Source organism: Corvus brachyrhynchos, unplaced genomic scaffold (genome assembly GCF_000691975.1).
Source record: "Corvus brachyrhynchos isolate BGI_N302 unplaced genomic scaffold, ASM69197v1 scaffold255, whole genome shotgun sequence".
NCBI lineage: Eukaryota > Metazoa > Chordata > Aves > Passeriformes > Corvidae > Corvus > Corvus brachyrhynchos.
In genome coordinates, this window is record NW_008238358.1 from 6,328,499 (window position 1) to 6,348,339 (window position 19,841).

At 36.9% G+C, this 19,841-nt stretch overlaps 2 protein-coding genes across 4 annotated transcripts in view; one reads left to right on the forward strand and one right to left on the reverse strand.

Moving 5' to 3' along the window:
- LOC103616564 (neurabin-1) overlaps nt 1–14,411 on the forward strand; it is a 41,825-nt gene extending 27,414 nt beyond the window's left edge. The window contains exons 15-18 of one of the 3 annotated variants that reach the window (XM_008634758.2): nt 335–530; nt 5,689–5,805; nt 11,359–11,547; nt 12,892–14,411. In XM_008634758.2, coding sequence (XP_008632980.1) covers nt 335–530; nt 5,689–5,805; nt 11,359–11,547; nt 12,892–13,059 — 670 coding nt within the window. In that variant the 3' untranslated portion in view covers nt 13,060–14,411. Of the gene's footprint in view, nt 1–334; nt 531–5,688; nt 5,806–11,358; nt 11,548–12,891 lie in introns of those variants that run through there. The other 2 variants (XM_017735612.1, XM_017735613.1) reach the window with 2 other exon arrangements.
- Nucleotides 14,412–14,964: 553 nt separating this feature from the next.
- PDK1 (pyruvate dehydrogenase kinase 1) overlaps nt 14,965–19,841 on the reverse strand; it is a 25,743-nt gene continuing 20,866 nt past the window's right edge. Inside the window, exons 11-13 of the mRNA XM_008634759.2 lie at nt 18,950–19,060; nt 17,686–17,799; nt 14,965–17,556 (exon numbers count right to left, since the gene is read on the reverse strand). Coding sequence (XP_008632981.1) covers nt 17,416–17,556; nt 17,686–17,799; nt 18,950–19,060 — 366 coding nt within the window. The 3' untranslated portion in view covers nt 14,965–17,415. The remainder of the gene's footprint in view (nt 17,557–17,685; nt 17,800–18,949; nt 19,061–19,841) is intronic.

A 19,841-nucleotide genomic window follows, 5' to 3' on the forward strand; every position in this document is an offset into this window, starting at 1 on the left:
AAAGAGTGTAGAGGAGGTGACATTAAAACTGTCTTTTGCTTAGGAAGATGAATGTTGAGTAAATTAAGTTAGCAATTACTTGAAGTTATTAAATTGTGTGAAATACTGCAAAAGTTCTTAAATTTGTGTTGTTAAATAACTCATTATTTTGCATGGATATTCAAAGGCAAGTATCAGTTTTCATTTCAAGTGTCAGTTGTGCTGTGAAACTAGTAAAAATAAGTGGCGTGTTTTGAGTTTGTTCTTGTTTTTAAAGGGATGGTTGTGTATTTGAGGGGTGGGGTGGGGTTTTTTGCTACTGTTGTTTAAACAGGATTTAATCTGTTTATCTCAGAGGTTCCCGAGAACTTTTGGATGACTCTGGCAACAATCTATCTGCATCAGATTCAGATTCCCCTGTTCCTACTTGCATGCCTTTCTCTTGGTTTGGAGACAGCCACAAGGAGCCTCAGGTTTCTAGCAGCAGTCTGCATGTTACTCAGAGTGGGCAGGATGGTTGTGAGCATGGTCAAGAGAAGAACAGAACCAAGGTAAAGATGACTAATTTGTGCTTTGAGTATTTAAGTGTTGCATCTTGATAAAGTAAAAACACCAGTGGTTAGTATGTGGAAGCCTAGTGATTTAGTCCTTGACCACATCACCTCTTACAAACTTTGCTGCAGAAGTTTGAGATATTACAGGTTTACATGCAGGAATTGTGTGTGTGTTCCTGTTCACTCCTCTTCAGTTGAAGCATCAGTAGAGGCTACTCAGGTGAAGTAGCATCTAAGGAAAAATTGCAGAGCATGCTTTTTTTCTGGTTGATAATGCTAAAACTAATTCTAGTTTCAGGAAAGCATAGTTTTAAAAGTCAGATCTGTTTCCCAGACTAGTTTGTGGAGGAAGTGTACATAAATAGAGGTCAACTGTCCAAACAGTTGGCCAGCCAGTTCTTACCATACTGGAATGTAGGGTTGGAGTACCAGACAGGTGGAGGCAGATAACATCCTAGTTCTCATTTACAAATACAGTATTAAAAGCCAAGAAACACATCTATAGAACACTTCCTTCCAGGCTTCTGAGTAACTACTGATCTAATAATTTAAAGCCTTTTAACCAGATCTTGAGACTGAGGCTACACAGTTCAGTCTATAACCATAGTTACAATCTTTACGGTTTAAACTATTTGAAAGAAACAGCTTTAGAAACTAAAAGGTTTAATGTGTGTGCTCTCTGAGTATTTGGTAAAAGCTTTTTCAATGTAAGACTGTTCCTAGCAATTTTACTACGTCTTTACAATTTCATTCTCATTTTCTTTGGATTTTGTCAAATTGAAAATTAGAGTTACTTGAGTAAGGTCATAGCTGGGTTTATTCTTGAGTTTCACACTGTTTCTTCACTTTGGGATGCCCTGTTTTGCTTTTCTTCTGTGTTGTTAGAGAGAAATGATTTGTATATCTGGAAGAGAAACTGGCCAGGTTGTAGTCCATTAACTCACTGATCTTTTGCAGAGATTGCAGACAACAAGTCTGCTTTCCATGTTTTCAGATGGTGATTGCGCTGAAATGCTATTGTAATACCTTTTTTTTAAATACTTTGTTTCCCTAGTGTAAATCTACGGTCCCTGTGATAGTAAATTGTCTGCATACGTAGTTTTTAAAAATCACAGAAAGTTAGTTTTAGAACCGTACAATCCTTATTTTAACACGGAAACTTAATAAGAGTAGGAACTTTTTAATCTCTGAAGTAGAACAGAGCTTTACAAAATACTGCCCAGTGTGCATCAGTCTAGTGTATTTACAGCTCCTGCATTGGTTGCTTCTGTTAAAGCATGCAGTGGTCAAAAGATGTTTCTGTAAATAACCCAAGGATTTGAAAGGTGTATGCATATACTTCAATACAATTTTTTTATTAAATAGGAGTGCATGGTTGGTCTCTTCATAGGTTGGCCTCTTAAGAGGCTGTAGTTGGTCTCTTAATAGGCTGTAGTAAAGCTATCAAGGTGTTTTCTGTGTAGATAAGCATTCAGTGCGTTTGTCTTTCAAAGTCATTGATTCAGAAGAACCCATTGGTCCCCTCTTCTTTGCTCCCTTCTATCTGATTTGAATAATTTTTGTGAGCATAGTAAAAGTCCCGCTGCTGCATTTCTGCTATAAGCACCCATAATGTTCCTAGGCAGCTGTTAATGTTTTCATATACCTACCATATACACCTACTTTTTGGCAATCAAAAAGTTACAGCTCTTACCAGATTGAATGCTCTCTTCCTTTGCACATTGTCCTGAAGTAATAGTCTTTTCTTCTTACTGGTCTATACTTACCCAAGTTGATTACCACTTCAGCCTTCCAGCTGGTTTCTTGCCTACTGGTTTGGGGGTTTTTTGTTTCCTTCTCATGGTCCAGTATGTAATTGCTGCTTGCTGCTCTTTTCCTTAGTGCCAGTTGCAAACCAGCAGCTGGAAGATTATGCAAGTCTCCAGCTCTATTCCTGCTTTGTAAAATGGTAGAAAGCTGATCCCATTGAAGAATAGATTCTCATACATTCATTAATCATAAAATCATAGTTTTCCTCTCCAAAGCCAGGCTGTTTTCACTTAGCAGTGTTTGGGGTCTTTTGTAAAGACAGTAATGTGACAGTGGCTGCTCCTTCAAATGAATGGCTAATTGTTGCTCATCTGAACTTAGAGTTGATAATTACATTTGCACAGTAACAAGGCTTTGGCTTGTTTTGCTATGAAATGACATTAAAACTGACGAAGAAATGTGCTTGACCACAGCAGTGAGTCTTGTTACTAAAACAATTTAAAAGCAAGGGACAAAGTCATCTTCCCAGAATTCAAGGAAAGAATACTCCTTTTTGTTGATATTAACTCAAAATTTATAAATAAAGCAATATATAATAAGTATAGCAATAGCATTCATTCATTTTATGTCTGTAGTATCCCATATGATCATGTGACAGCAGTTCTTAAACAGGAGGTGAAAGCAGAAACCCTAAAATAAGAACTTTGTCATGTAAAAAAATCTCTGTGGAACTGAGTCTTTTGCATTGTGTATAATTTCTATAGTTGTGTTTTAGCATTGACGATGTAAGGAATATAATTCTGTTATTACCTGGTTTCTGTTGCAAAATTCGCCTCTTAAAGTTACTGCATTTAGAAGGTTTTTGTTTTCTTAAAATGATTCTGAAGTTAGCTTTAAGTTTAAAGTTTGACAAAGTAGTGAGTCAAACTTTTGGATCCTTGTGAAAACGAGAAACACAGGAACTAAAATCCTGTGTGCTTGCAGACAGTTCTTAAATTAGTCACTTGACATAAATCTGTCCCATTTCCTGATACAATACACACACATACATACTGTTTATACTGATTGTTTTTCCAGAATACTATTTAGCTTCTGTAATCTGGTATGCAGTGTTTCATTTTCAATGCAAGGAAGAGCAGTGTGGTATAAACTATATTCTATTACCTTAAATGATAGGAAGCTTACCTCTTAAACCTCTTCTATCCAAATTCTATGCTAGTCAAGAGTCAAAAATCTTCTTTGCAACTGGCTCTTAAATGCTTAAAAGGAAGTTACTCCCATAAACTGAATAGGAGCAAGGGGGAGGAGAAAACATTACAACTGGTGCTCAGATGCTTAACTTTTGGCTATGTTTTTTCTAAGATTTTTGCTTGAATTTTATTGTCTTTCTCTTTTGTTTTGTTTGTCTGAATTGTTCTTGATTTTCTCTGTAAAGGTAGAAAGAGTGAACTGAGGGCAGCTAAAAGAAAAGCTCCTATATAGATTTTCAGTTTGGGTTGAAGTTAATTTGAGAATAGGTTGATAGACAAAGTATTCTGTTGTTTCTGGTAATAATTTTTACATCTAAAAGACTGAAGAAGATCCTAAAATTTAATGTAATTAATAAAATCTACATGGTAAATAGAACACCATTTTTCAGTCAAGAAAGGTACTACACAGAGGCAGCAGGAAAACTCAGGTTGTGGTTTGGGGGTTTTCTGTTTGTTGAGTTGTAGTGGTGATGTCTTTTTTCTTGAGCTTTGGTGTAGTGTTTTTAAGGCTGAAAATGTGTATCAGTAATTTAGAGTATAAGGGAGTGCACTTAAAAAATCAAACAGAATCCAGAAAACTGAGAGTTCAGGTTAAATTGAAATCAGAACACAAATACAGAAGTGCTAAATGAAGATAACTGCAAAAATGTAGTTCTCTTACAGAAGCATATCTTACTGAAGAAAAATATCTTTAAGATCTGTTTAATTTAGGATCTCAGGTTGTTTATGCACATAGGGATGTGGTATGGCATCCTTACAAAGTGTAATTAGTTGATTAGAGACTTAGAGAACATTAGAGAAAATACTGATAAATAATTGCTTACTGTTTGTAGGCAGCAAAGAGTAGTGCTGAGAAAAAAATTTTAAAATGGCAAAAGTAGGAGGCATGTTTTTGGCAGAATTATTTTTCACTCACTAAAGAAAAATATTTTCAAGGTCACAATCTGAGTTGGAAATGAAGGGAATTAAATTAGAAAATGTTCTGGAAAAAACATATATTTATATTCTTTAGGAGGGTTTTTTACCAAACCTGCTGTGAAGTTTTCACATCAGGTTTTTTCAGTCTTCAGTTTGAGTCCGAGGCTGCTCAGGTACAACCTACATGAGGTTGTACAGGTACTGGCTGCTGGATAAGATTCAGCCTGGGTCCTGCTGCTTTTAGATGCTAAGCCAGGCATACAGATCCAAAAGCTTTCTTGAAACACAGACTAGGTGTAATAACTGAATGTAAACAGAAGTAATGTGAAGATTTTACATTCTTTCAATATGATAGTCATGTGAATAGTATATTAGTCATGTTTCTAACCTGAATTTTACTTTGTTACTTTTCTAAGAAAATTAATCTTCAACTAGATCACGTTGCTCAGAGCTATGTTCAAACTGAGACCCTGAATGTTTCCAGGGATGGGGTGTCCACCATCTCTCTGGGCAACCTGTGCCAGTGTTTTACCTCCCTAATTGAAGGTGTTAAATGAATTGCAATACAATACAGTATCTTAAATCAAAATTTAAAGGTTTGGGAGAGCTTGTCCTTGGGCAAGCTTTGTATTTTCCATGAATGAACTTATTTAAACTACTTATTTTACTGTTGACTGCAGTGGTTTAACAGTGGGCAGCTGAGAAGTCTAAAGCTAATTCTCGTTTTCACAGCTGTGAAACTGTGGGGGTGCTTCTGTGCCATGGAAATCTTAATGAACATAAACAATTAGGACTGATTTTTATCTTGCCAACAGAACACCACCTTCTGAAACACGTTCATAGTGTTTGTGGAGATTTCAGTTCAATACAAATTCATCATGAATAAGTCCAAGAAATGCCTTTTAAATTGCTTCTCCTGTAGTGTGGTATGCCTGCTGAAAAAGTAACTGATGCATTTCCTTGTGTATTTTAACACCATTTCAGGTTATGACCGATTCTCTGCACAAGTTGCTCTTATTGGGGATATTGCTTTAATTTTGTTACTGTGTTTCTGAATTCAGAAGTTTAACAAAAACAAGTCAGATGCTTGATGCAGTTAGTACATTTCATGTGTGTTCTAAAGGTAACTGAGTCATACTATTTTTTTTAAACCAAAAATCAAAATTACTAGAATGTCACCTAATGACCTGCTTTTCCAAGAAGTGAGTTAATAAAACATTATTTCCACTTGTTTGCAGAGTAGAATTGTCATAGATGATACATACCATAGCAAGCCAAGTTGTGAACTTTCAGGGTTAGTGACAGAACCAAATCTGTCAGGTCGTTCACACACTTTAACCTTCTCTTCAAATGAGGTGAGTTTCAAAGTGTGTATATGTGTGTTGTTGATGTTGTTGTTCACACTACAGCATGTTTAATAGAAACAGATGTGTGTGATGTGAAACTAGATGGCTGTTCCATATTTGAATGTTGAAGAGCACTGTAAAGAAGCTGTTAATAAACTAAGGACATGCACTAGTGAATGGCACATCAGCCTGTGTGTTCTGATCCTAGTTATATCATAAAAATCAGAATGAACTCTCTGATCAGATTGCAGTTTTTAATTTCAAATATAATGGTTCCACTAATTTAAAGCAATTTCCTGGATGAATGAAAACTGCAACATTTTTGACCTTGCCTTCATGTCTGTGCAGGTTTGTTTTACGACAAAATTTTGTCTCAATAAAAAAAGAAAAAGGAAAGGAAAAAAAGTCGGAATACGGTGGTTCTGATATATAGGTAGAAATTAGATACCTGAAAGTGTGTTCATTCCCCTGGAGAACTAATTCCTTTGGCTACAGCGGAAACCTAAAGTCCCCACTTCAGTAGCATTCTGAAATACTGTCTCATTTGGTGTTTGACCGATGGACATCTTTATAAATTAAATCCTTTCGTTTAGAAAAACTCATTAAAAACTGAACATAGTTTTATGATGTAATTTGAATTAGAGGGCAGACTGGTGGTTTGTGAATGTGACGGGATTTTTATTAGCTGTTTTAAGTCAGTCTTTGGTGAAAATCCTAAAATATCCCAGTAATATGTAAAAGTCAGAGTAGTCACAAACAGTGTTGTAAATTCACTAACGGTAAAATCTGAGGTGTCAAATATCATATAACTAGTTTACAGATTGTAGTATAAATTAAGTTTTTGCAGATTTTTATTGGAGATAACAGTCTTAGATCTAATGAAAACCAGAGGAAGTCTAGTTAATAATCTATCTTTGCAAGTACTCCCTGCAGTTTTTTGAATGGTTCAAGAATGGAATATGTGTTTCTAAAACTTTCAAGCAGTATAAATAGTAATATTTAATTAAAGACGTCTACTTGAATATTATTCTTTGATCAGTATTACAAACTTTCAGTAAACTTTGGATTCTAAAACTCAAATGAAAGCTGCCTATTACTAATTGTCCATGTGTAAAGTGATGATTTAAGCCTCTTTTTGTTATAGATCAGTCTAATTCCAGGGTTCTGTCTAGTTCATATGTTGCTTATTGTCCCAGTTTTGCATGAGCAGTGAAAGCTGTTTGTACCTTTTCAGTAAATAAATTGAGTACCAAGGGTCTGCTCTGAGGAAAACAAGGAATAAACTCTGAACTGTTTTCTCTTTTGGAAAGCAGTACGCATGAAGAAAAATACGTATTTCTGGGTTTGGGGGGTTTTTTAAGTTTGTCATCTAGGTCTAGGAAAAAATAAGTAATCAATCTTACAGCAGTTTGGGGTATTTCGAATCACAGAATAAATGTGCTTGGAAAAGACCTTGGAGATCATTAATCCAATCTGTGACCCAACACCACCTTGTCAATTAGACCATGGTACTGAGTGCCACCTTCAGTCTTGCCCTAAACACCTCACCTGGTTTTCAGCTAAACCAGGGATTGTGACTCCACCACCTCCCTGGGCAGTCCATTCCAATGTTTAATCACCCTTTCTGTGAAGAAATTCTTCCTGATGACCAACCCGAATCTTGCCTGGTCAGCTGAAGATTATGTCCTCTTGTCACTGGTTACCTGTGAGAAGAGGCTGACCCCCACCCAGCTACACCCTCCTTCCAGGGAGTTGTAGAGAGCAATAAAGTCCCCCCGAGCCTCCTCTTCTCCAGGCTAAACACCCCCAGCTCCCTCAGCTGCTCCTCACAGGACTTGTGCTCCACACCCTTCACCAGCTTCCTTGCCCTTCTCTGGACACAGTCCAGCACCTCAACATCCCTCCTGAACTGAGGGGCCCACAACTGGACACAGCACTCGAGGGGTGACCTCACTGGTGCTGAGTACAGGGGGACAGTCATTGTCCTGGCCCTGCTGGCCACACTATTCCTGATACAGACCAGGATGCCACTGGCCTTCTTGGCTATCTGGGCACACACTGGCTCGTGTTCAGCTGCTGTTGACCTGCACCACCAGGTCCTTTCCCACTGGGCCACTTTCCAGCCACTCTGCCCCCAGCCTGTAGCACTGCATGGGGCTGTTGTGGCCAACATGCAGGATCCAGCACTTGGTTATGTTGAACCTTGTGCTGTTGGTCTGGCTCACTGATCCAGCCTGTCCAGGTCCCTCTGCAGGGCTTTTCTACCCTCCAACAGATCGACATTCCAGCCTAACTTGGTGTCATATATTAATTTCCTGCGGGTACGCTCAAACCCCTCATTCAAATCACTATTGAAGACATTGAACAGGATCATTAACTTAAGCTCTTAATGAGTATAATTTCTACCTGATGGTTGTTGTCCGAATGGGCTCGTAAGTATGCAGCAGGGGTTGTGCTAGCCAGTGCAACTCCTGCTTTCGGAGGAGTGGGCTATTGCATGCTGCCTTATAAATCCTGGAATTGTTAGGAAACTGGAGATGGAAGCACCTCTTAGAGATCTAGATGGGGCAGCATGGAGGAGTCTGCCTATTTGCTGGGCAGGTGCTCACAAGCAGTTTGGGGACGTGACTGCCTGGTGAGAGTTCAGTTGTTAGCAGCCAGCTAGTTACAGCAGAAGCACTTCACTCACAGATGGTTAGCAAGCTAGCGGGGTAATCCTTCTAATGTTGTTAATATGTTAAATGGTGTGGTATTTTCTTGGGCTCTCTATTTTTACCTCCAGAGCCTCTGCTTGCTTTCTGAATCACATGTGTTTTTATGCTGGAGCACATGGCTTTCTCATGCTTCCATACCTTAGGAGTAGCTTTAGTTCTGCTTTCTGAATTTGCAGCTGATCTCTTGTGTATGTAGTGGCTGTTTTGGGAACTCTTAACTTAGATGTACAAACAGCTTGGCATGTTCCTTCTGCCTCTGAATGGACATTTGAGAAAAAAATTATGTAGAGGTATTATTTAATGACCAATAGGCCTTACTCAAAAGTTCGTTCTCCATCATCTCCTTCCACAGTTTTCACTTTCCTGTATTCTGAAAAATAGAGATGTGCTTTTCCCTTGTGTAGTAGCAAAAATTCAGATTATACAGTATTAAATATCTCTGAGGAGATGATGTCTGTGTGTTTTAATACAGATTCGGGTCTTGATACAACTCTGGTTTTAGGGTTCTGTCTTTACCAATATGAAGTAGAAGGAGTTTGGTAGCAACTGATGATGCTGAAACCCTAAGTTGCCAGTCATAGAGCCTGGAGGACTCCTCCGTAGTGTAGTCTGTTAGCTGCTCTACTCTGTTCTGCTTGGGCAAACTGGTTCAGGAAGCCCCCCCATTTTTTTTTTTTTTTTTCCTTCAAGTACTTAGACTGTAATTACAGAAGTGAAGTTTTTGCATGGCTTGGACAGATTCAGTAAATCTAGAGTGAGTTCCAAGTGGAATAAAACACTTTACACATTTTTTTCATGTAAAGAGGATGTATAGATATACACACAGCCCCCAAATGATAGAAGTACATAGATATATTAAAAAATATGTATGCATCAGCATATATTTTAGTATTTCTTGTGGCTGATAGACCACAGCTGAGATACAGGTCCAACTTAAAATGCAAAGTAGTTCTCATTTTTTATGTATTATTCATGAACACTTGCTAGTATGACACAAAGTTACCAATATATTTTTTGTATTGCAGTATCAGGTTGGGGAGTTCTTTTATCTAAAATTATTAAAAATAAAATGTGCATTTTAAAATTCCCTTGGTAATTTATCCAACTAATCTCTGTACAAAGCATCTCAAGCTTGATAGCTTGGATGGAAGACTTGGTGCTCCAGTTGTCTTGATACAGATGCTGTATAGAGCACTACAAGCCAAATCTCTTCTAGAGCCCTTTCCTGTTACTTTATGCAAATTGCTATTTTTCTTTTGCACATCAGAAAGGCAGATGTGTTCGCACTTGTTGTATCTACATAAGCATTTTAATTTGGATAAGGAGTTTGTTTTTGAAATAAATATTCTGATTGTTCCCACTTGCCTTACTTTGATTTATCTTGGAAATCAAATCAGATGTGCTCCAACAGTGGTCCTGCTACGTTCCGCTGCTAGTGGCCATTGAGTCTTTCTGATCAGACTAGAGCTATTTGGAAGTGAACATCCTTTGAAATGCTTGTAGTGTGTATTTTAGGACCTCAGCACAAACTGTTCAGCTCTACAAACTCGTTCGTATTTATCTGCATTGCCTCCTAATGTAACCACTGTCCCTTGTTTCACAGACCAGGGAAAGCAAAACCATTTTGAATTACATGTAGTCCTTCACTACACTGGAAATTTGAAAATTTTGTTTCCCCTCATACATGTCTTCCATATTGCTTGCTCAGATCCAGTGTGTTGTATGATCATATCATGTGACAGGTCTACATCTCACTATCTTTGACTTGCAATCACCACAATTATTTTGTTACATCAATCAACTCTCCCAAATATTTCATCAAATAAGCTGGATTTTGTGAAATCCCTTTGGCTGGCAGTTGTAGTTTTTCACCTGCAACTTAACAGGGTCATGTCTCAAATCCATGACTAGAAAGATGCTTATTTCCATGTTTTTTGTTTATAAATGAGTGTAAGGCTCGCTGGAAAAGGGGAGCATATTTTCTATTTGCAAATATCTTTGATGAGTAGTGGAAGGTGGCCAGTGGAGCAGTCTGCAATTTTAATGCATTCTGTACTCAGTCATGAGCTAGTGAGAGGTGATTCTGGATAGAAAAACTTCAGTTAACTGATGTTACTGATTCAAGTACCACACTTGAATTTCTTCTCTACAGACATTGAGCTCTGTTGTGTAGCTTTTCTTTTGTGATAGAGTAATTGTGCTTCAGGACAAACAGCAGCACCTTTTCCCTTCAGAAGCAAAATGAAATTGAAGCAGGGTACTTAAAAAAGCTCTGTGAGCTGGCAAAGTGTATTTTCAGTGGAAGTCTACAAGCTGCTATGTTTCTGAAATGGTCATCTTCTATTTGGGCAGACCTCTTGAAGTGTTGATGTAATAGCATTAGTTGAAAGAATGAACAGTCCTCTCTTTTACAAATGTACAAAATGTAGTAAAACTACCTAGAACGCTCAGCAGATTTACTGGCTACTAGAATTGCTTTTATTCTGGATTTCCATCACAACGATAATCAGTCATAGGGGTTGAAGTGCTTGATGATTCTTCATGCTGTGTAAGGTAGCATCTAACATTAACATAGAGCTGTCTTAACCAACTAACTGAGGGAGTATGTTCATTGTTTGGATAGGTCCAATTTACCTTTTATGTTCTCTGTTTCTGACTTAGTTTTTGTTGAATGTTGTAGTGTCTTCTTCTTTACAGTAAACTAGGCAAACTGATTTCAAGAACTTAAGTCCTTTTGGAGTAGAGCATGTTTAAAAATGCACTTCGTTAATCAAACTCAACTGGCAACTGGAATTCAACATACAGTCAAGTAAAATATTGCTGATTGTGACTTTTCTCAATTGGTTAGGCATTGGATGATGAATTTACAACAACAGGAAAGCAAAATCAATGGCACAGTAGGCCTATTTCTGAATGGACCACCCAGCAAGTATGCCACTGGTTAATGGGAATGAACATGGAGCAGTATATTACAGAGTTCACAGCTATGAACGTAGATGGACAGCAGTTAATGCAGCTCGACAGTGAGAAGTTAAAGGTATGTGAATATCCTGGGACAGATTTGTAACTGTACAGGTTTCACTGCTGATTCAGACGTATTTTTAACCTACAGTTTCCTGGTTTTGTGGCTTTTAAGGGATAGTTATTTGTTCTTTTTATTTATTTATTTTGAGTTACTTGCTTTTGAAATACTTGGAGACTGTATAGTTAGATAGTAATTAGTAATTGACTGTAGAATTAAAGACAGGCTGTTTATAGACATAAAAATAACAAATATTGCTTCCTTGTTTGTATCTTGAGGAAATGAAAGTAAGCATAATTATCCAAGGGGTCTTGATACATCTGTCACCTAATCTCAACAGAAGGTCGTATCAAACAAAGCAAGTTCTGGCCAATTCAAATAGAATTGCAGGATCCAGTTTTAGAAGTCTGTTTCTTCCAGATTTCTTCTTCAAATGGAAAGGCTAAAATCCTATCTGGTGACCTTTTAAATGTTTCAGGCTTTTACTCTTGCTGAAAATAGGTATTCTGAATCTTTTGAGCCTTTTCTTGCCATTTTATATTTGGAAGGCTGCACTGTATATGTATTCCTTATAGTGCTGGTAAATTCCTGCAGTTTTCTTTGCTTGTTAGATTATCACACTGCATTTTGGACAGGCAAGAGGTTCATTGGTCTATTCTGGCATAAGGCAAATTATTATTAATGATCAGTAGTAGAATTTGAGGGGTTTAGGTGGGGAAAAGGTGTCTAACTTCAGTCTCCAAAATATGCCTGAATTGCAACACTAAATGTCCTGTGTTTTATAAAATATCATGGGCGCAGAGGAAATACAAGTGACTGTCTCCAGTTGTGGAACCTTGAATGTTGATGCCTAAAGCTCAATGTGCACCTGATGCTGTTGAGGGTGAGACAGTGCGAGCACAATCAGGCACTTGGAATCGGGCACTGCCACCTGCCGATCACAAGTTGAAGTGTACTGTCCACTTCCTGACTCACTTCTTAATTATACATTTTAAAATCCTTAAAATTAAGGAGTAGTTACTGAATAAAAACTCCTCGTGTATAAAAAGAGCTAGAAAAATATCTGGAGACTACTACTTTTATTTTCTGGAAATGCACAGGGGTTTACATGTTTGTAAAATGCAACACGAAACTGTTATTTCACAACTGAAGAGTTGGCCGTGGTTTCCTTACCTACGTTGTTACCCAGATGATTATTTACAATGCTTTTGAGGCCCTAAGTCCTTATTTTTCAAATAAGCAGACTATCTTGCAGAAAAGTGAATAACACTTTCTTGCATTGCTAATGCACAAGCACTGTTGACAGTGCTGTTGGAAAAAATTACTGATGAGATTTTGTTTTGTTTTCCCCCTCTAAAGGCTTTGGGAGTTTCCAGTCAAAATGACCGATCAACAATAAAGAAAAAAATTAAGGATATTAGAAAAACACAGGAAAAACTGGAAAAGCAAAAGGAAAAGGTTCAAAAGAAGGAGAAGGAAGTTCGCAAGACTGGCAGAGTGGTGGCCACTCTTGAATCAAGCTGCTAAAATGACCATTCTGTTTTAGTGCAGACTTGCCTAATCTTGAGGAAGTTCAGCAGATTTGTATATAATTGTACAATTGAGGGAGGAGGGAAAGTGCAACAGTTCAACGTGGTAGGTGGTTTTCTACTTTTAAATTGTGGTCCCTCCCCATTACAGCCCAATAAAATGAAATAATACTTTATTTTTATGTCTAGTTGACTCTGCCTGTACTAATAGAAAATAATTTCACTTTCTGCCTTAAGTAACCTTTCTGCTTCTAAGGTGTCATATGCCCTTTTCATTGAAATTGATGTTTGTGAAAAGTAGAATGCTGTATTAAAAATCATTCCAGTATTAGTCAACTAGCATTTGATAGAGTTGAATCTGATAGAGGGACAATAGAAAAATCCTGCCAACAAATTCAGTCTGTGACAGTCTGTTTATCTGTTGCCACTAAAGATGTATAGTAAAAATTAAGTTTAAGAAAATGGTAATGTCAAATTAATTTAAAAAGAAAGCATGTATTTCAAATTTATGGATTATTTTGTTTTAATTCTTGTACTTCTGGGACTTCATTTAAAGTTCTCTTTAGTAGCACATTGTTTTTGAATTCTATGTGTTGCAATTTACTGAGAAAATGACAAGAAAAACTAAGTAGTTTTCACAAACTACACATCCTAAGCATATTAGGTTTTCTGTACACTACCGGTATGGTGTTGGGACAAGGTTTAAGCCTATAAATAAGATCCTTTTTAACCTATTTTTCCTAAATGATACATAGTTTTATAGATTTATGCTATGAATAAGATCCATTTGCAATACATGTATTTCTCTTTTCTACATGCTACAAGATTTTTTGCGGACCAAATTTATATATTTTCTAATTTTAAACAATACTGTTTTTCAAACCTAAAATACTGAGGGAAGAATTGTAGGAAAAATTATCACTGACGCACTGGGTTTCTGCCTTGTATTTAAACGTTCAGTTGTAGACTACAGATTATTTCTCTTTAAAGGAGGATTTGATTCTTGAAATAGCTTAGAACATGACTTGGTGTTTCGTATATTTACATACTATTTTCTAGAGACACTACAAGAGCACTTCCTTAAATTAGATTATTCCAGAAGCATAGACGAGATTAAATATCAGTTCCACCCTAGAATGGACTAGAACAAAACGTACATAGTTTGTTTATGTGGACCAAGTTCTCCTTTAAATCTATGGACTGTCTCATTTTAATTAAATGAATGAACTTCACTGTTGGTGTTTCACATTTATTATTTTTTTGTATAAATGTCTTAAGAATTTCAGCAGAAGGACTGTGTGGAAATGCTTCTGCACACTCGGCATTTCCAAAATAAAGTTTGAAAATATTGGTAATAACTACTTTTTTTAAGAGGTTATATTTCAGTTTTATGCATTCTTTGGTCAAGATTTAACTTATGTACTTTGTTTGCAGTAGCTTTGAGTTGTGTGCCAAACTTACAGACCTTGAACCAAAGATGAATGCTGCCCTACTGATGAAAGAGAAAGGAATTACAAGTATGGAATCATCAAATGCTCAAGATCACCCACATAAAACCACCCTTTAATTAATTCAGTCAATAAAGTTGAGTGCTTTCACAGCTAGAACACAGTATATTGATAGAGCCCCATATAACCTTTTCCCTTTAAGCCTACTCCTGGACCCTGTGAAGAGTTTTCTCATGAAGCAGACTAGTGGAAATAATGGTTTCAGAGGTTTCCCTGTGTGCAGAGCTGTTGTAGGTGAGGAGGGGCCATAGCAGGGATGATAAACTCCCCTGGCACCTGAGCATGAGAACATTGATTATTACAACCCATAGCATTTAACATCTGTCAGATGTTCAACAAGAAGGCTGGCTGCACGGAACGAGCTCAGTTCCAAGCTACACAATCACCCAACAGAGTTTAATTTTTACAATAGTTTTAATGAATAAATGCAGTGATTTTTTCAAAAAATTAACACAAACCAAGATTATTTCTACAGTACAAGATTGAGCTAATGTGCATACAAAACTATTAATCTCAGCATTTTGATAGTATACTACTTTTCTGTAGTGATTCACTTCAACTTAACCAGTGTGCTAGCAATGCCTTCAGTATAGTAATGAAAATACTAAACACAAAAGTTGTCTTCTGCACTTCTATTGAAACCAAAAGTTATCAAAGACCAAATTTGTAACTAGGATTAAATATTGTAAATCAAAACACTACGCATTTGTGTTTTCACCACAAGCATTCAGGGTGCAGGTGAAGAGACAGATACAAATATAATTATACAGCATGTTGTTTTAATAATCAGAATTCAATTGGTAGTTAGCCGAGAACATGAAAGAGACTTTATTTCAGTAATATCTAAAATACTTAACAGACTTTGTAGAAAGCAAACTGTTAGCTTCCCTTCAGAAATACTGCTTGTGGTTGTCCGATGTTACTAAAATCAGTTAGTTAAAAGATTTAAAGCCTAGAATATAGCTTCAGACCTGAGTTTTTAAAAGCCCTTGCTATAACTTTCAGTTTTAGTTTACCAAAAGCAATAGCTGCAAGTGTCCCAACATTTGTACAGGCCCCATTTTACACTATATGGCATTCCTCATATCCTCTTACAGGGCCAAAGAAGAGAACAGCTCTCAGTTCCCCTCACTTTTAGGCCTGCAGATGGAAAGCTGTGCCAGTTACCACCTCGCATCCTTGTAAGGAAGAAAAATAGGGGCCTCAACATGCCCACAAGCTTGAGTAGGTAACCCTGCTGTTCTGGTGCCAATTAAGCTACAGCAATCCTCCCTCAGCTTGTCAGTTTAACTGTGTATACAGTCCACTCTGTAATGCACTTCTGTTAAAGTTACCTACATTAGCTTAACCAGGGTATAAAACCATTTCATTGTTTTGCGGAACTTGGCTAGGGAGATGGCAGGTGATAAGTCTTGAATCAGGCTCAGCTACAACTAGAGTAGCATGACTTCAATCTCCAACATCCCATCTATCCCCTTCACTTGTGGTATCTCACTTTCTGCTCTGTGCAGAGACAGTAAACTAGCAAAAGCCAGGCTTATTGTTTCTGAGGGATTATGCATGTCTGCTGCAGAACAAAAACCACAGAGCTACACACAGTTTAATTAACTGAGAAGAGGATTAGTTCTCAATGGCTTTAATTGCATCACTCCTAAAATTTTCAGGAATGACAGGGATCAAGGTGCAACACAGATGTGTATGATTTGAACAAAGCTGGTACAGTAGGCATTAAGTTGAATTCTTTATTAAAAGGACTTCTTATCTGAAATGTAATATTCATTCCCATCTCTTATCTTCCCCTGTGTGTTTTGACAGTTTGTCTTTGACTGATTAATATGTTCTGGTTATCATGTTACTACAAAAATGAGGCCAGAAGCATCTCACAAATGCAAAGGTATTTTCAAAAACCGTTAATTCCACTTACTCTTAGTTACTCTGAGAAGGTAGTTTATACTGTCAAAGTAATAGCGATGCCCTTATTACAAACAAATTTTTAAAATCTGTTTATTAAAATAGTTTCCATTTACAGCTGTACCTGCCATACCCAAGTCTGAGATCTTATAAAGGCTAGAATGTTGATACTACGTTTTGGTATGACCTACAGAAATACAGGCAAATGCAGGACAACATTACTGTACACAAGCCAATGCTATTTTTTAATTCACAATGATTAGGGCAAGATAAGTTTTTCACATCTATCATATATTCACAGTCAACCAAAGAAATACAACCAATGTCACATACCTGAGATACATTATACCAGTAGTAGCTGTTAAAAATGCTTTTTAAAATTCTTTATCCCTACAGAGATGTGTGATTTCTACAGCTGAAAAAACCCCCTTGTTGTAGGCAATGTATGTAGGCAACATACCTAACTTCACAAAATTAAGCTTCAGCATGCTTACAAGGGTATAGCAATGAGCTCAATACTTCTTACACGAGCTTTTCATTAATCTGTAGTATTGTATAAATGAAAAATGTTCCAGTGAGATTTTTCAATATTTTTTCTAATAAAACTGTTTTGTAATTATATTAATTAATACCACATGTGACAGACATTGCCTTGATCCCTACAGAAACCAAAATATTGCTCCTTTGACATAGCTCTGAAAGCAGTCATAAATAGAAACAAATTAAGTATGACCTCACTTTTTAAGTGCAGGTTTGGGAGTTTTGGTGGCTGTTGGTTTTTTAATTTCAGAAAAGCCTAATTACTCTAAACTTTCTGTTACACCACTTAAAATTACTCTCACATATCAAAAGTGGCTCAACATCTTGGTATAAATCAGGTCTTTTAAATTCCCTTTACAGACAAACCTACTTCTTACGAACTGCTGAGGAAAAAGCTACATACTGCGAAAAGTGGTCATGTCCTTTGGCTCACTGCTTGGCACACACCAATCATCGGCTTCATGGTTTGCTTTATAATGTTTCCAGGCTGCTTTGTTGTATACAGGGAGTCTTTCAATTGATTCTGTTGATAAGGCCTGTAAGGAGAAAAGGCTGTAGCTGATGATTCTTTTTAATTGAAGTTATTGTAACAGAACAGAGAGTTCCATTAGCAGTTCAGATTAGAGCTGCTGATAAATGTAAAATGATAGAGTGTTAGATCATACCTTGATGTAAATAACTGCATCTGTACCATAGCCTTCTAAGGAATACAGTTTCAGGTCTCCTTGGAAGTACTGTGCATACAGACGTGATATGGGTAAGCCATAACCAAATCCAGCCTGATAGGAGAAAAAGTGTATTTCCATTAATTGCATCAATCAGTGGCATTTTCTGTTTTAATAGGTAAAATAGACAAACTAAGCACGATGTTTGACAGTAACAGGAGTTCAGATGTTAACTATTATGCCCTCCCCCAAGCTATTATATACCCCAAAACCACAAGAATGCATGGATGATTGTGATTATGCGAAAACTGTTTCATTCATTTGTCAGACAGGGCTGGTAGATAACACTGCTTGTATTATGGTAGCTTTTTGAAGAGATGCCATTAGAGGAAACTCTGCTGTGTCTGTGTCACGCCTCATGGAGCTACTAATCATAAGTACTCGGTGTTCTTAAGTCAGATACATTTCATCATCAGAACATATAAAAAAGGTTCAAGACACAATGTCTATGAATTTGCAGCTTATACTAAAATTCTACCAAGCCCTGACTGCAGTAGCAGGATGTAGCCCTGAAGTGTTAAGCATGATTTTTTGTTTAAATACTAAATTTAGAGGTAATCTCTCAATGACCGTACACAATACTTCTCTGTAAAGATCTAGTGTTTAGTGAGTTGCAGAGTCATCTACATGCAGAACTACATATTTTTTTAAATGATGCAATGTGGGAGAATAAATACAGGAAAGCTGTACAGACGATTCTAATTTCTGAGAGCTTAGGCTTTATTTCTTGTGCATTTATTACGTTCACATGAGACCAAAGTAGATTCTTCATATGCCCTGTCACATCTGTGTACCTTCATCCTTGCTGGGGGATGGTACAACTGACTACACAATACAAATGAACTATGGCCTTGATCCAAAGTCATTGCTATAATTATTCTTCCTTTCATTCAGTGGCTACAAAAATAATTCAGAATCCTGCTCTCACTACAGTACGTGCAGCATAGCTAAGTGTTCTGCTTGAGGTGGCTGATCTTTAGATTTAGTAGAGAAAAAGAGAATCTTGAACAAATTTAAATAATCTTTAGTATTTTATGCCATTTTCCAGTTATTCTTTGAAAAATGCTTGAACTGCTTGAATTAAGTAATATTTAAATATTATTCAGTGTAATATCTATAAAATTGGAATTTCATAGGTTTCGCTGTATGGTTTTTGTGACAATTAGACATATCCATGATGCCAGGGTATAAAAGATTTGCATACCAAAGGTGTAGCTCGTGATGTCTCAACACGAGGACGTGGTGCTGTTGAATACATGTAGTTGAACAGTCTGTCGATTTTCCTCATAGGAACACCACCACCACGATCACTCATCTGGAACAAGAAGGAGCATTTAGCTTTATATCCCTGAATACATTTTTTATAAAAGACAGCTTCTCTCAAACAATAAGCCAGAGAACTTTCAGGTAAAACATTATTTGAAGCTGTCCCTACTAAGTTACAGGTTCGCTTTAATTCTCATCTCCAACAATGACCATAGAGAGATGAATCCTTCCCTTTCATTCCTTATCCAAACCATTAAATAACATACTACCATAAGAAGCATTCATAATCTCTTGGAGGCAAGGAAATTCTACTTGAATTGTGCATTGCTTTTATCTTGGTCATAACACACTTTTGTCTGAAGTCACTATCTGTACCTTTTAGCAAATGCTGTGTATTTTATCCTTATTCTTCAAGAATATATACTTAAACTGTCATTTAAGTATAATTTACTAAAAGAAACCTGTTACTGAGGGAGTAAGTCAAAGGAGTTGTTTTACTACAGTTTAGCTGGACCTATGAAAAACCCAGTGCTTACAGTTGGTCTTTGAAATCCAGCACGGATGTTGTACAGAAAAAGAAGAAACTGCAAACTGTACTTCAGGAGGTTTGTTTTGTGTGGAATATACAGTATATATTTTGCTTTCTTCAGTTGTTTCACTCCTGTATAGCTGTGTCATTGTCACTTACAAAATGCTAATATTACAATTGTATAAAGATGCTACTTAGTTTGTAGTCATGGTTGCTTCTAAGCTAGGGAAGACACGAGCAAGTACAGGATGCTATTGCAGAACCCTCAGTGTGACTGCAGCCTGTTCATTACTTTCCTGCT